At 35.9% G+C, this 15,956-nt stretch overlaps 2 protein-coding genes across 2 annotated transcripts; both read right to left on the bottom strand.

Moving 5' to 3' along the window:
- Positions 1–28: 28 nt before the first annotated feature.
- Positions 29–4,733, bottom strand: LOC121329911 (ubiquitin thioesterase OTUB2-like). The gene is made up of 4 exons (XM_041275931.1): positions 3,895–4,733; positions 2,069–2,153; positions 1,596–1,787; positions 29–930 (listed from the first exon to the last, which is right to left on the bottom strand). The coding sequence occupies exons 1-4, from the start codon at positions 4,122–4,124 to the stop codon at positions 706–708; spliced, it is 732 nt and encodes a 243-aa protein (XP_041131865.1). The 5' UTR covers positions 4,125–4,733; the 3' UTR covers positions 29–705.
- A 1,960-nt stretch (positions 4,734–6,693) lies between these two features.
- Positions 6,694–12,303, bottom strand: si:ch1073-416d2.4 (coiled-coil domain-containing protein 42 homolog). Its single transcript, XM_041275929.1, has 9 exons — positions 12,006–12,303; positions 11,316–11,361; positions 10,708–10,884; positions 10,165–10,322; positions 9,483–9,565; positions 8,763–8,935; positions 8,082–8,192; positions 7,582–7,698; positions 6,694–7,203 (listed from the first exon to the last, which is right to left on the bottom strand). The coding sequence occupies exons 1-9, from the start codon at positions 12,107–12,109 to the stop codon at positions 7,060–7,062; spliced, it is 1,113 nt and encodes a 370-aa protein (XP_041131863.1). The 5' UTR covers positions 12,110–12,303; the 3' UTR covers positions 6,694–7,059.
- Between the last annotated feature and the right edge of the window lie 3,653 nt (positions 12,304–15,956).

A 15,956-nucleotide genomic window follows, 5' to 3' on the forward strand; every position in this document is an offset into this window, starting at 1 on the left:
CTATGGTTTAAATACCACTGTTGTTTAAACGATTAGGATGCTGCCTAGCACTTAACACAGAAATAACACTGGAGAGGCTCATGTTAGATGTTTTACTTTCATAACCTTTAATTACATAAACATTATGGATCAGTATAACAGATCACCACATGTTGTTCATGTATTAATGCAAGTCAGGTGCATGCAGTTTTTTAAGACCTTTAATTCTGATGCTTTTTATATTAGACTAAACTGTATTTCAAAGTGTGCAATTTACCCATGTTATTCATATAGGTTACAGTATCTTTCTGTTGCAACCTTTTTGTACTAAAGGAGTTTGCACAGAAGTCCATTATGATCTTGGTAACTACTTTGCAGTTTCACAACCACATCCCTACAATAAAAATTTAGCTGTTCCGTATCACCACCCACCATAAAAATAATGGCTAAAATACTACTGGGAAAACAGAAAAACCATTTCTTAAAATATAAGCAATTTATTCCATTGACATCTGTGATCACTGTTCATAATTTGTGTCTCATGTTTTTTGCAAATATCCAAAGTAGTACTCGCTAAAAAGAGACTGAACAGTTTTTGGTCTACGGTATACATACATATGGTACATATACTACAGTATACACATATCTAAGTGTGCTTTCACAGGTACGTCTAAGCGTTCACTTTGGAATGTGCAGATTTAGAGGTATCACTTCAATCTAGTTCAGTTACCTATAAACTCCTCCTTGCGACTCTACAACTGAACCATTGTAAAGTATATCGTAGTGTGCTGTTTTATACAATAGGTGAAGGGAAGGTGTTGATCCGTCAGGTATAATGTGATGGTTAAGATCTGCTCCTTCCATGCATTCAATTTGAATATTTATACCAAGGGCCTGAGAAAGAGCAAGAATCTGAACATGATCGCATTCCAGTCCCATAGTCTCCACATCCTGCAGATTGAAATACAGATATAGAACAACTATAAACACAGCACAATATAAATTTAGTCTGAATACAGTACATGTTATTTCAATCTTGAAAAACATTTACAAACCTTGTTATTTTTGTCTGTTTATGAATTGAGATACTGCCAACCCAGATTGATAATAGTATCAAGGAGCAAAAGGGCTTGTATGTACAATATTGTATATTAGGTGGTTCTATAGGCTGCTGCTGTGGAATAAGTGTATAACTGCATATAGTCCATGTGTTTCTGCTGTTTTAGAGTCCTGATATGCACAGTGTCAGTCTACCCAGCTGCCTATACACATTTCAGTATTGCAGTTGTTGATTTTATATACATTTTAACTTAGATTCTGAAGACCCTACGTAAGTGGGTGCACTGGTTTAATGTTATTCAACATGTAAAGTAAGTGAAACTGAAATAACAATGAAACTAATATCATGAAAACTGTAAAATTGATTAAAAGAGGAGTACTAGAATAAACACCCTATTAATGTTTGTCTGTAAAAAAAAAAAAAAAAAATCTGTGACCACTACAGGGCAATATGTATCATTAAAACAATATTCATGCAAGTGAATGGTAGCTTTTTTGCTTACAGTAGATGTATACATTTAATGTGGGTATCTTCAGAGTTTCACAACCTTACTCACCTGAACACAGAAATCTCTCAGATTAGGTGCTTCAACAAAGTGCTGGAAGAATTCTGCTCGGTTCTGTAGATACGATGAGGCTAGAAGTCGAAGATAGCGCACAATGATGTCAGAGGTAATTGGATTATTGAAGTTTGAAAGCAGGCTGGATGCCTGGTCTTCTGCCTCCATCTGCTCAATCACACTGACAAACTGAAAGAAAAAAAAAGGTGTAAACAATAAGAGACAGCAACAATCCATGACAGCAGCCACTAATAGGGTAGGAGTTCAGTACTTTTTGTCTACACATGTGGATTTAGTACATACTGCCAACAGGAAAATCCATTTAAAATAGTAAAAAGGAATAGACTTTAAACGAATGGCTAAATATGAATAAAGCAAGGACATGCACCTTTCACACATTTCAGTATATATCAGTAAACAACTACCTGTATTTATTTCTAATTAAAAAACAGAAATTGATTTACACTCACAGTGCTCAGCAGACTACTGAATAGGTCCTCATCAAATCCTGCAGACAAGAGCTCTGCCTTGCTCTGTATCACAACTTCTTTGAACCTTAGATGAAAGAAAATATTTGATTAGAATGACTGTCCCTCAATAATTACTTTTAATTCCTTCAGTATGTAAATCTACAGCAAAGTCTAGTCACCAGAATGGACCATAGAGGTATCACTCACTTTTCAGTAACTTGTGATGTCTTGGATATGGAAGCAGTCCAGGGATGACCCTTACATTATATGCAGGTGTGTATATAATTTAAAACTGATACACACACACACACACACACACACACACACACACACAGAGTACCAGTCAAAAGTTTGAGTACACTTGCTGGAAACTAGGTTTTTTTCATAATTGACAATGTTTTACCTCGTATACTTTTCTGTAAATACTTGAAAATGAAAACACATGTTACAATATACAAAACAGAACATAAGGAGTATCAAAGCAACGTTCAAGAAAATTGAAAATTGTCTCAAAATCTTGGATTCCTCAAAATAGCCACCCTTTGCCTTAATAACAGCTTCACAAACGTGAGGCATTCAGTTAACAAGTTTCAGCAGGAAATCACCCGAAATGTCTTCCCAGCTCTTCTGCAGCAATTCCCAGAGAAGTAGGGCACTTGTACTCTATGGGATTGTGGTCTGGAGACTGGGCAGGCCAGGTCATTAGATTGAGTTGTCCTTCACTTTCCTTCTTCGCCAGATAGTTCTTGCACAACTTTGAGATGTGTTTCGGGTCATTATCTTGCTGAAGAATGAAGGACTGCCCAACTAGCCGTAATCCTGATGGAATGGCATGCCACTGAAGTATGATATGATAGCTATGCTGGTTGAGCTTGCCATGGACTTGGTAAAGATCACCAACTCTGTCACCAGCAAAGCAACTCCAGACCATGACACTGCCTCCTCCATGCTTGACAGAGGGAACCACACATGCAGAACTCATGCGCTCACCCTCTCTGCGTCTTACAAATACTTGGCGGTCGGACCCAAACATCTAAAATTTTGACTCATTAGTCCATAAGACCGACTTCCACTCCTCAAATGTCCAGTTTCTGTGTTTTTTGGCCCAGGCAAGTCTCTTCCTCTTACTCTGCACTCTTAACAATGGTTTCTTTACAGCAATTCTTCCAGTTAGGCCAGCTTTACGCAATCTCCTCTGAACAGTTGATGTTGAAACATCTGTACTTCTAGTAGCATTTAGCTAAGCTTGTATTTCAGGGGCAGTTAATCGCCGGTTTCACAGACTTGTAATTCGAATGAACTTGTTCTCTGATTCTGAGGTCACCCTTGGCTTGACCCTTTTTTCTTTGCTTAACTGAGCGTATTTTGCCATTTTCTGCTCCCTTACATTCAGGAATGACAAACTTGTGCCTATGCTACCTATATTTATAGTAATCATGGACCTTCACCTGTTAACAATAATTGGTGACATTGGTGACACCATGTTATACACATTTCAGACTTAGCTGATTTGGGCTTCAGACTGAAATCCCCTTGCTTTGGGTGACCATTTCATTGAAATTGACAAGATTTTTTTTAATGCAATTCACTTATGATTATCAGCTTATATAAGTACACATATCATATAATTAAATATGAAGTGTTTATAGACAAGTTTATACAGTTAAAAGCATAGACAATCATGAAAAACCTGGTTTCAAGCAGCTGTACTCAAACTTTTGACTGGTACTGTATATATAATTTCTGCAGGGTTATTTTAAGACTAGCCCTAGTTAATATAACAACCTGCCCTCAGCTTGACACATTACATGTAGTTGAATACTCACTTCTCCATCTCTCTTTGGTTTCCAAGTAGAGATTCCAGGTGTCCATAGCCGAGGGCTCGATAAAAACAGTTCCCATCTCCTCTGATTCTTCTTATGAAGGCGTATCTTTTACTAATATCCTTCCGAAAACAGACACATTGAACTGATTTCATAATAAATCTCCACATATATGCAGACTCCTCAGATTTCCTGCATTTAACTTCCCAAAACCTTCCAACCCAGACCTTCATACTGTATATTCTGACACTGTCAATAGCGCACGCAACAATGTAGCAAATGCCCTTTCTTAGCTTCTTCTGTGCTACAAAAAGATGAGGCCATGTTGCAAAGCTTGTCAACAAATTTAAAGTAACATCCCATGGTTGGGTCCAGGTTTTAATTATAAAATGGTAATGTATTTAGAACTAAAAAAATGTTAACTGGATTAATTTTGCCAGCAACTATTATTCAAAAGGAATACAGTTTAACCTGGGGAGAACTGCTTTAGGTGACAGTAATGTATATTAAAAAACTTACCATTTACTTATTGATTATAAATGTAAATGTTACTCTACTCATAACATCTACTTGATACATAGTTAGTAATGACAAAGCTACAATGTGGTTTACATGACTTTGGATTCTTGTCCTGTTGCCAGCCCTCGTTTTTAGAACTACCTTGTGTTAACTAAAATCACCTGGCAAAGATCAGGGCCATTCTAAACCCCTCCATAGTTGTCTGGATCTTTTCATGCATCGATTAATTAATTTTCCGTGACAATTCCTCACACATAAAACCACAGTAATGACGATCAACATTAAACTATTGAGGGAAATATCGCAATATTTTAGATACTGTATACAAAATGTAATGCAATTATTGTTCATCAAATGCAGTACACCACTTTGTAGCTAGCTGGTTACTAATCCCGTTTTAGTTTTGAATCAGCAGATCTGTATATATATATATATATATATATATATATATATATATATATATATATATATATATATATATATATATATATATATATATATATAGATTGGACCATAAACCATAGAAGACCAACAAGAACGTTATTACAGTTATATAGGTTAAATAGACTCTGGTTTGTGCGGACATGGTCAGATTTTTTTTTATGTTATTTTTTGTCTGAAATAATTACTTTATGTGTTACTATATGTCATGCCGTATAGTAGTTCAAACATGACTTGTGAGTGAAGATCCGTCGGTCCTATGGATTTAGGAATGGTGAGTAACTAACGACGATGTAAAATGAAAAATGACTTCGCGTTACCAAGCAGGGTGATCGTGTCTTAACCGTTCTCGTTTGTGCGACCTAAAAGACAAAATGACGCTAATTCTACAAAACCGTTTCATTGTGACGAGACGTATTGTGCTGCATCACCAAACACGCTCTGTTCTACTGGTTTTATTTATGTTATTCCTTCAAATTTCGAAACCTATTTGAATAAGTGACATATATGATGCGTTTTGATCCCCGGGACACAATTAAAACATTCTTGCGAACTTTATTGAAAACTAAAACCATGCTGGAAATGAAATGTTTCTACAAAAAAAAAAAAAGAAAGAAAGAAAAAAGATACCGCGTCTTTCACATTTAGCCCTGTAACTTATTCCAATTCAAATTAAATAGAAACAAATGATTAATGTGAAGCATTTTCATGTCTAAAACCGCAGTCTAATAACAACAAATACAAGACAACATTCCAAATACTGCAGCGTCCAATCGGAATCAAGCTGGTACACGCCTCAGTCAGAATAGTCTGAACTGTCGTTTATAGTTTTTTTTTTTTTTTTTTTAAAGGGACAGTACATGTTAGATTAAGAAATGGTTGCGTTTGGGGTTTAAAACAGGCAAGCACAATAGATTTAAAATGAACACATTTTATTCTTCAAAAATACTTGGTCCATGTAACATGATTCTGTGTATCGATGTTGACGGCTGGGTTATGCTCAGAAGACCTACTACAACAATTCGTTTTAGCCTGATGAATGGTATATTACTTCTATATTATTATTCCGTTGACTAAAGCACAGATTTTTTCATGAATATTTTAATTGGTTATGTAAAAAATACCAACACATGCAAAAACACAAACATCAAATACCGATTATTTCTATGTTCATTATAAAATCCACTGCAAACAAAAATAAAAAAGGACAATTATGTAGAATTGGACTTTCCATTTAAATCGTCTCACTACAATGGCTTTCAAAATGACAATAACTGATTTTACCCTTAATACAATCATCTATAAATGGTTAATTGTAATCCAACTGAGTCCTGCTTTTAGACCTGTATTTGTATCTAACAAATGGTTAAGCCATATCCAAGTGTTAGCTGAATAATGGTTTGTGTCTGAAAACCAAAGGGCTTTCCATTTGCACTGAATGATTACTCTAGTTGGGAAGGGATACATGCCCTGTGTGGAACAGTATGGTACAGAATGTCTCACAAGTCATTATTATACATGTGCATGAATAAGGGGAATCAGAAAGTTGTGGACTGATTGTGGACTGTATTCAGGTAGAATGTTGACTAAGACCAAACAATACAGAAGTAAAAAAAAAAAAAAAAAAAAATGTGCTGGCTATCAAAAATTGCTTGGGGGGGAAAAAAGAAAAAAAGAAACACACATTTGACAATATCTTGCTTTAAATGTAAATGCAAGACTAATCATAGGACTGCATCTGCAAAGAAATTAACCATTTCTAAATGATTTTATTAGAAATAAATACTTTAAAATGTCTTTAAAATCCAGTTAAAAAGCACATTTAAAACTAAAATGATAGTTAAAAAAAAAAAAAAGTATTTAAATGTACTACTGCATGTGGCTTTCCCAAAGAAAATACAAACATTTTGACAAGTTTAAGGGCATTTTCAGTAATTTTCTTAAATGCAGTGACATTACATACCATTTTAAAGAATGTTTTGTAAAGCCCATTTTGCACTTTGCGAAAACTTTTAAGAGGGTTTCTTAATTTATGTTTTCACTTTTTTCAAAGCACTGTTTAACCTAGGGAACAGGTTTTGTGAAAGAGCCCACTTCGCTGTATTTCAGGATGACTGGTCCTGCATCATCTGCTTTGAGACTTGATTGCTGCTTCCTTAAAGACTTATGCTTTGCATGCTGTCTTTACGTTTTCAGGTCTGACACATTTCATTTGCAGCTTTGTTTAGACCTCTGCAGTCTGGCTCCTCTTTTCTTATTTTCAGGCAGGTCTGTAGTGCTGGCTATTGCTGAGGCAGACTCAGTCTGACAGGTTGCCTTTCTCTGAACATCTGACTTTTCTAAAATGAATTCCTAAAATAAATAATTTAAAACAAGTTTATACACCCTCAAATCGTAGACCGTTAGAAATGCAAAAACAATCTTAAATAGCAGTGAAATACAGCAAGTGTAATAATTCAGTGGACAACAAAAACATGAATTACTTGATATGTTTCATTGGATGAACACGAATATGTCCGAAAATTGTTGCGATTTGTCTGGTGCTCAGAACTGACAAAAAAAAAAAATCTATGACTATTTTTCAGCAAAGAATGACTTAAAAAAACATGCTCAATTAAAGATGATTTCAAATATTACATATGTATTCTCTTATGGAATGCACCAATACTCTCACTTGTTTTTATGTTTTTATCCAAACTGTACCACCACTGAAACAGAATGTGTTCTTACCTTGATCATGTCTAGTTTTGTCAATATGTTAATCTCCTCTAGTGGTCCATAGTGTCGTAAGTAGCACTGATCTGCCAGGTTAGTAATAGCCATGAGCAGGCTGCCAAATTCTTCGCTCTGGGGGGAGAAACGAAAACTATAAAAGAACTAATAATAAAGTGATGAACATTCAGTTTGTTTGTACTTTGCCTGGACCATTTAATCACTCATAGTTGTCACAGATTTAGAACAAATATGGTCCAGTGGACCTGGTGCAGTAGAACATTGGTCCTTACAAGGTCCAACAGGCCTAATGTGTAGTGGTTAATGCATTGCCATACATTTGGTGTGTCAAAATTAGAAAATTGTATCATTGTTGTACGAAAGGTTCTTACCGCTGAACTCCAGCTGGCATTTCTGCTACTGTTTCCCATTGTATTGTAATATGCAAAATCAATTAATTACACTATCAAAAAACAGGCTTGGAGGCTAGTGTGTTGTACAGACTGTATAGTACTGACCTGGTTTCTGGCAAGTCCTTGGTTCAGGTTCAGCTTCATTTCCAGCTGTTTGGATCTCTCCTTTGCCCTGTCCCATTCCATTTGAAGTTCAGAAAGCTCACCGTTAGCCATCTGTATAAAACAGAACATAATTTTCAATGTCTGCTTACTGAGGAAGTGTCTTGGGGTGGGGTGGGATTGTGCAGGGTAAAATGGATACAGTAAAAAATGGATTTACCTAAAATACAAAAACTCCTGTTTAATGAGATCAAATGAAATGTATACAAACATAATTACATTATGCCCTTACATTTTTTTTTTCTACAGAAAGTGTTATTTCACGCAATTTCCTGAGCTAATAATATTTGGCTCTGGGTGGTGATATTTATATGGAAGTCAAATATTGGGACAGATTAATAAAGACTTAGGGTGGAGGTCTTTGTTTCCCATTTTGCCACACTCTTAGTGAATATACATCTACACATACATATAATATCCCTAAATACATAATGATAAAGCTTTCTCACAAGTGCAGAGACACTGCAAATATTGGTCAATTTTGCAGGAATTCGGGGCTTATGTGAATCACACACCCTATTGTGTCTTAATGCTGATGGTACTACCACTGGAAACCAAAAGGGTAGGGCAATTGTTCTGGTACAGCATTCTTACAGCAGGCCCCAGAAACCCCAGAGCTCTTACCAGATTGGCAGTATCATGCTCCTGTTGCAGAGTCTCAAGCCGGTGCTGGCTGCTCTCCAGCTCATCCGACAGGCTGCTGATCCGGTGAATTAGAGACTCATTGGTGATCGACAGGGTCTCGTGCCTCCTGATTATAGGCATAACCAGGGAGTCTGCCCCATACTCCAGGTAGTCTGTAAATAGTAAACTTGTGATGAAACCTGGCATCCATTAGCACAAGTTCTTAAGCAGAATCAAATCTACTTATCTTACAGATTTTATTTTAAAAAAAGTGTCTGACTGTGATTCATGGTGTTTTATCATCTGCCCTTAGTTACTGGGACTCTCCCTATAGAAGATACTTAGGTGTCCGTAGTAATTATTTCTCTGAACCTTGTTTCCATCTGTCACTGGGAAAGCAACTCTTACAGAATGGAATTACAGAAAATAGGCAGAATTTGCTCCTGCCCTATCACTCTGATAGACGAAGTTACCCAATAAGAATCCAAAGCTAAGGACGTGACAGTTTTTAAACTGCGGATTGCAGATAAAAAACATTTCAACAGAACGTAAGGGCTGTGAATTAATTTATCAGGAACATGTTGGAAGTTGGAAGGAAATTGTACAAAACAAGATGCCATTACTTGTGGTACATTGTCAGGTTTTCTTTTAAATACTGTATATTTAAAAAGTGCGATCAAGTGAGTTTGAGCAACAAAGAAAGTGGGCATTAATACGCACTCTCAGGCAGCTGGTCAGTAATCTTCAGCAAGTAATCCTCATAAATTTTGTTATTCGACACCCTCTTCTGTAACCTGTTCTTCCTGAGATACAAAACAAAGACAATGTATTACATTACATTGCATAGTTAATAGTGGCTATAACTGCTTGTGTAAATAAGAACAGTAGTTAAAGGGTTACAGAACACCCTGCAGTGTTTACAAGAAACGCATGGCTTTGCCATTGCTGTATCCTGTTTTGCATCAATGTTATCCAATGGGAAACTAATCTCATAACTTTTTTCCCCCCTCCAAGAGTGTTTGCCAGGAGGAAGAGCATTTCTTCTCTTCTGAGTGTGTGGTGTATCCAGATCGGTCTCTCATCTGCAGCAATGTGGGCACTTTGATTAAATTGAATGGTTGTGAGACCAGAAACAGAGCATTGTTACAGGAAGAAGACTGATATGCATACACTAGGAGGATCCTGAGACAAATTCTCCCCCATGTACGTTGACAAATGTGATGGTAATGTAATGCTTTTCTTGTAAACACTGCAGGATGTTCTGTGGCACTTTAAGACGATTGCTCGGGGAGTGTGTGATCTCAAACCCAGCATCATCCAGTTGTTCTTTTAATTTTTATCTCATATACACCAGTGCGTGTAACTGAACAGTATGAACTCCAGTCTAAATGTGTATATATACCTGGCTAGGAGCTTCTCCAGCTGCTGCATGAGGTCCTGTATCTCCCTCTCTTTCTGTTGGTTCTGCTTCACCTCTAACTGGAATTTCTTGATGGCTCTCCTGCGCTTGGCATCATTGTCCCTGAGGAACCTGTCAAACTTTTGAGCCCTTCCTTTGCTCTGGAGAAAAGCAGATAAGTGCACACACAGACACACACACATTAAAACAGGTAATAACCAAACATTTACAAAAAAAACCCCCAAAAAAACCCAACACATTATTAACTTTCAAACTGATCACTGATCACTCCGCTGTAGATATTTCTGCTTTCCATAATTTATTTTTACTTGACTTTTTAAGTCTTAGTTATTATGTTGTTAAGTGCTAAAATGTGTCCCTGATTCATGAATTGGATCATGCAATTGATCTATAAAAACAGATTTGGGGGGAACCTGACCATATGAAAACTGTACAATAAACCAAAATACACATTATATCATGTATTTGTTATTTATTCTTTACATGTTTTATCAAAAGAAACGTGATTAGTATACCTAAACTTACAGCTTTCTGTTTCTGCTCAAACTCTGCTCTCCTCTGTTCCAGCGCCTTCATGCGATCGCTGAACTCCTGCCGTTTAGCTTCAAGTTGTTTGTTAACCTCTTCCACTTCCACCGCCTTTCTGACCACCAGAGTTCTCTGTAGGGTGTTCACCCCAGTCTCCAAGATCCTGCTGGCAGCCTACAACATGGACAGGACAGTGTCATAACACTTTCTCTTATCATAATTCACTTGAACAGTTCTTCCATTTTTATTTATTTTGTATTGATTGTTTGTGTATGAGAACATCACTCTTTTAACGTGTATAGACTGTACTGTATTGCTAGGACCGTGTAGTATTTTGCTGTACATCTTCTGTAGCAACATTATGAATCCCATAGGAATAGTATGGGACATTAAATATGTGCAAATTCACTATATACTATAATGTCCTGTTACAGTTACTATCTGCCAGTGGGGTAGGAAATGATCAATACTATTATCTAAAAGTAAGTAGCTTCAGCTGTTATTTCATTTATTTTCTCTTAGTATTTTCTGGTGTAGTTGCTTTAATACAGTTATTCTTATGGAACTGCAAGTTAGTGGAATCAAACTGCATCCTATACATTTACCTCTTTGATGACTGGGATATGATTGATATTTTCCTCATCTGCATCTCTGTATTTGGAAAGAAAATGAAAACAAAAAAAATACTATACATGTCAATGCTGTTAGAAGCAAAAACCACATTAGTGAGAGTTTGATGGCTTGTAAAACAGCCAACTCACCTTTTTGTCACGTTTTATTATAGTCTTTTTATTAATTTAAAAAAACAAGCCAATTATGCTTTCTTTATCTTCAATGTAAACAATTATTGAACAAACCTATTTCCAACACTCCTTACAATATAATGCCCACAGTTACTGAGGAAATAGACCTGGTTTACACTAGATGTGCAACATCACCTTCCTGTCTAAAAAAACCAAGCATTCTAAAAGACAGAATCAATTGTTATAATGTATAAAAAGCATAACAGAATCATTGAGTTGTTGAATTAACCACATATTATAATCAGAAATTACATTCTTCAACTGTACTGAATCTGATGTAATCAAAATGGAGATACAGAAGAATGGCATAAGGTGCTTTGTTCGTGGTATCTACATCTGTATGCTATACATATGAATATGGGTGCAGCGTGTTTAATCTGGTCTTTCTTGTACCTAAACTGCGGTTGCACGGATGTGGTTAAAATGTAGGCGTTTTGATATTGGTTTACCGTACAATGCAAAAAATAATATTGCAACAAAGTGGTACTGTACCTGGGTTCTTCTAACTGAGTTACAAAAATGTTTTTGCGTCTATTTTCCAAGTTCAGCCTGTACCGGGTGTCCGTTTTTACATAGGGCAAAGTCAGGGTTTCCATATTGTTGAGAATTAGCAATACCGATTTTAGAAAACAAACGTGTGTGAGAAATATGCCAAAATAAACCTTAAGAAGACATTGGAGTTATTTAAAAGTGCAGCTTTTGTTCTTCCGACACCAGCAGGAAAGTAGCAGACCCTGTGTATTCATACACAAACGTTTTGTGTTGCCGGGAAACTACGGGTGTCACGAGGGGTATGCCTGTGGCTCATTGCTCGGTCGTTATAGCAACTGTCAGGGAGAGTTTTATTTCAGGGGCGGGCCGAGAGAACACACAGCTTGGCTATACTATAATAAAATGCAAAATGTACCACTTGAAATATTTATTTCAGAGATTTAAATCAGTTTAATTCAACATATAAATGACATACAATACGTGACAAAGTAATACAATCAGTGAAATAATTAAAAAGTGATATTATGTATTTAAAGTGAAAATTTAAAGTCCCACATTACACAAAAAAATACCAACTGGTCCTCTTTAGGAAGTATCATATTATGACCTAGTGCGGTTGCATAATTTTTTGTTGTATTTTGACTGTCCTTCTGCTGCAGACTTCTTTTCAAAATCATTAAAAGCCATGGTTAAATAATTGTAATAAATAGTTTTTGCTAGGGAGCGGAATGTGTTTTTATGAAAACAATACACTTTGAGCCATATACTGAGGTCTCACAGTTCTGTATTGGTAATCAACCAAAGTCACATGAAAATTCTCTCTCTTTTTTGGTCGGGCTCTATGGTACCTTTAAAGCCCTAGAGAAAACACATATGAAGCTGGTATATTTCATATGCATTCTACAGCCTTTATAAATAGTGCATATATATTTTAAAGAATGACATTTGTTTGCATTTTATGACGTTTGCAATCATTCTGAGGTCCTATTGCAACTACTCAGATATTGTTAACAATCTTTTTTTTTTCTTCTAAATGAAGTATCCTACACTGTTTAAGAGTGTTCTGGAAACAAACTCCTGTGACCTATGAGCATTTTGAAACAGGACCCAGAACCAAATCATGCGCTTTGCTTTGCAGACCTTTTTAAAATTAGAATGCCATTACTCATGCTGAAAATTATTTAGAGATGGAGACTGGGAAGATAAACTCCTGAGAATTTAGGTCAGATAGGCGACCTGAAAGCATGAAAACATGTTTGTTTGAGATCTTTTACAAGCTATTAAACATGCTGAATGTGAAATGTATATCTGCAAGCACACTGTTGATAACACATTTGCATATTTTTGCCTAGAATAATATATTTAGTGACAGTACTGAAAAAAAATAAACCAGGCATTTGGATATTATTTTAATAAATTTTTTCTAATTACTTTTCATTATTATGGGTCAACATCCACTTGGATCATCCTCTGCTTGTTATCTCAATATTGAAATTTCACACCCAGAAAATAATGGGCATGGTTGCCCCACACTAGCGTTTTGCCACGTGTTTTTTGTTCACATCCCCTAATATGCTGCCATGTTTGGACCCAATAGGTGCAAACATTGTGACAAACCAGCTGTTCATAGTGTGAACTGAATCTAGACTCCAGACTCTTCAAGCCTGTGCCTTTACTTGTAAAAAAAAAAAAAAAAAAAAAAAAAAAAAGGCTTTTCGCAAGCTCATTACTTTGGTATGTAAAATAATAAGCTTGTGCGCCTGCCAAAGCCTTGCAACATCCTTAAAGCCTTCGGAAAATTGTTCTGTTAACTTGTACACATTAATTCAGGTCTCTTAACTCAATCAACATAATTGTATTGCATTTCAGGACAAGAAGGACCTGAGAGAAACCAAGTATGAATGCAGACTGTTGGGCCCCAACTAGTTATACCTGTATGTATAGACAAAATAGATCATAATGTCATCAGAATAAAACTACTAGGCCGCGAAACTTGAGAACAAACATTCTTCCACCAGCCTTTGGCCTTTTGCTATTCTGGAAGCAGAAGCCTGTCTGTGTATGTAAACATTATTGATTGATACCAGAATGCCTTTACTGTATTGGTCTGAATCAATTTTTGGAAAAGCTATGTCACAAACAATATAATTAATTGCACAGTCACATTATTGATTAATTAGTTTATTTATTTTAAACAGTTCTTTGGTCCAAAATGGAACATTTACTATAGTACACCTACTTAAATGGAACTACTGACAGATTACAGATTTGTAAGCTATATCCCTGGAAATGAGTATACAAAATAGGTAGTGATTTTAATAATGTCAACCCACATTGACTTGATGAGAAAGTGAAGTACAGTATGGAGCAGCACATTCGGAACAGTCTTTTTTAGGGTTACTCAAACATTTGAGTCAGTCAAGATGCAGTTAGCTGCACCCAGGGGTAAATGGTATGAACCAATATACACTGGCGTTCTATTTCAATACCATGGTACCATACCATACAACTGTGTCAGGGCAAATGTGCTATATTTGTTCCAAAGCCATCGTGTTGCCTATGGCTCTGCTTGGGTGTCTGCCAATCAAACTTCCTAAACATTTCTGTATAGACTGCTGCACACAATATTGACCACCATCACAAAGCACTTTACAAGTTGCAGTAACAACAAGAAAATCCATAATACGTTAAATACAGAGAAATGCATAATACATGATATACAGTTTAAAAAAAAGGTACCTAATGGTACTAGAGCTTCAATTATGTTTTTTGTTTTGTATATGTATCATAAGGAAATTATGTCAGGGGTTTGAACAACGGGGTTCCTGGTAAATGTACTCTGAACTGATCATATCTGTAGGTTTACTGTTAGGAGCTGTTCATGCAGCTACACAGGAGGAATTATTTATTTAGCAGCAAACACCTGGCTCCTGATCATTTAAATAATATACTTAATTGAAAGTAGTTCTGAAAGCCAGGACTGGGTACAGGGCTAGTGCGAGTTTCAAGCCATGCATACAGTATCTGACATTAAAAAGGAAGCAAGCCAGCATTTGTTTGGTTGTAAAATGTCAAAGGACCTCAGAAATTAATTAATGAAATTAAATTAATAGTTCTTTAAACCAAGAATATCTTTCTCAGGCACTGGCATGCAAAATAAAATGTGCACAGGCATATTGAATGAACTTTATGGCATGGCTCAAAGTTCCTCCATTTTACAGTATCTGTTGATGTTCCTCACAGAACACTCCAGAAATGTAAAGTTTTTCAGTCTTTTCTTGGTAAAATAACAATAAATAGAAACATTGATCTTTGTGTACAGTTAATGAGGAGACAGATCCACAGTACCCATTTGATCTATTTAAAGTAAAGCTAGGGCCTATGATATATGTTCCTGTTAAAGTAAGCTGGGTGGAACATTTTTGTCCAGCGATGTGATGCTTGACCTTCCTGCATAGCTTGGAACAAACAGATTTACAATTAACATTACTTTTTCAGATACTAGTCTGTCATGAAAAAAACACATTGCACTTTCAAAGGTATTGGACATCTGCTTTCAATACTGTAGTAAAGATACACAATTTTAGTTCTTGTTCTGACTTCATATTTGTAATGTGTTTACAACCAGCTGATTTTTTAACCAGACATTTCCAAAAACAAAGAACCCATTTACAAAGAGGTCCTAGCAAGATTTCAAAACGTTTATATTTTATTATATTCAAGGTAAGCAAACAGGACAATAATCACATTCTATTGTATAATAGCCCTGAGAAAATTTCCAGTAATGACCTTCGTGACTTTATAGTGGCCTGAACTGGTAGCTTTCTATTTTTTAAAAAATGTCTTGCATGATTATGATGGCTCATAAAAACAAAAACAAAAAAATCTTTACTATAAAATTCAATGCTGGGATTTTATATATCATATCCAATAAGAAGTGCTGGTCACCGA

This window comes from Polyodon spathula, chromosome 17 (assembly GCF_017654505.1).
Source record: "Polyodon spathula isolate WHYD16114869_AA chromosome 17, ASM1765450v1, whole genome shotgun sequence".
Lineage (NCBI taxonomy): Eukaryota > Metazoa > Chordata > Actinopteri > Acipenseriformes > Polyodontidae > Polyodon > Polyodon spathula.

Coding starts and splice junctions, on each gene's coding strand:
- LOC121329911 (XM_041275931.1), bottom strand. CDS start 4,124: ATGAAGGTCTGGGTTGGAAGGTTTTGGGAAGTTAAATGCAGGAAATCT. Junction 2,154..3,894: donor AACCAAAGAGAGATGGAGAA/GTGAGTATTCAA, acceptor CTTTCATCTAAG/GTTCAAAGAAGTTGTGATAC. Junction 1,788..2,068: donor TCAGTAGTCTGCTGAGCACT/GTGAGTGTAAAT, acceptor TTTTTCTTTCAG/TTTGTCAGTGTGATTGAGCA.
- si:ch1073-416d2.4 (XM_041275929.1), bottom strand. CDS start 12,109: ATGGAAACCCTGACTTTGCCCTATGTAAAAACGGACACCCGGTACAGG. Junction 10,885..11,315: donor ATATCCCAGTCATCAAAGAG/GTAAATGTATAG, acceptor TCCATGTTGTAG/GCTGCCAGCAGGATCTTGGA. Junction 7,204..7,581: donor CAAAACTAGACATGATCAAG/GTAAGAACACAT, acceptor TATTTATTTTAG/GAATTCATTTTAGAAAAGTC.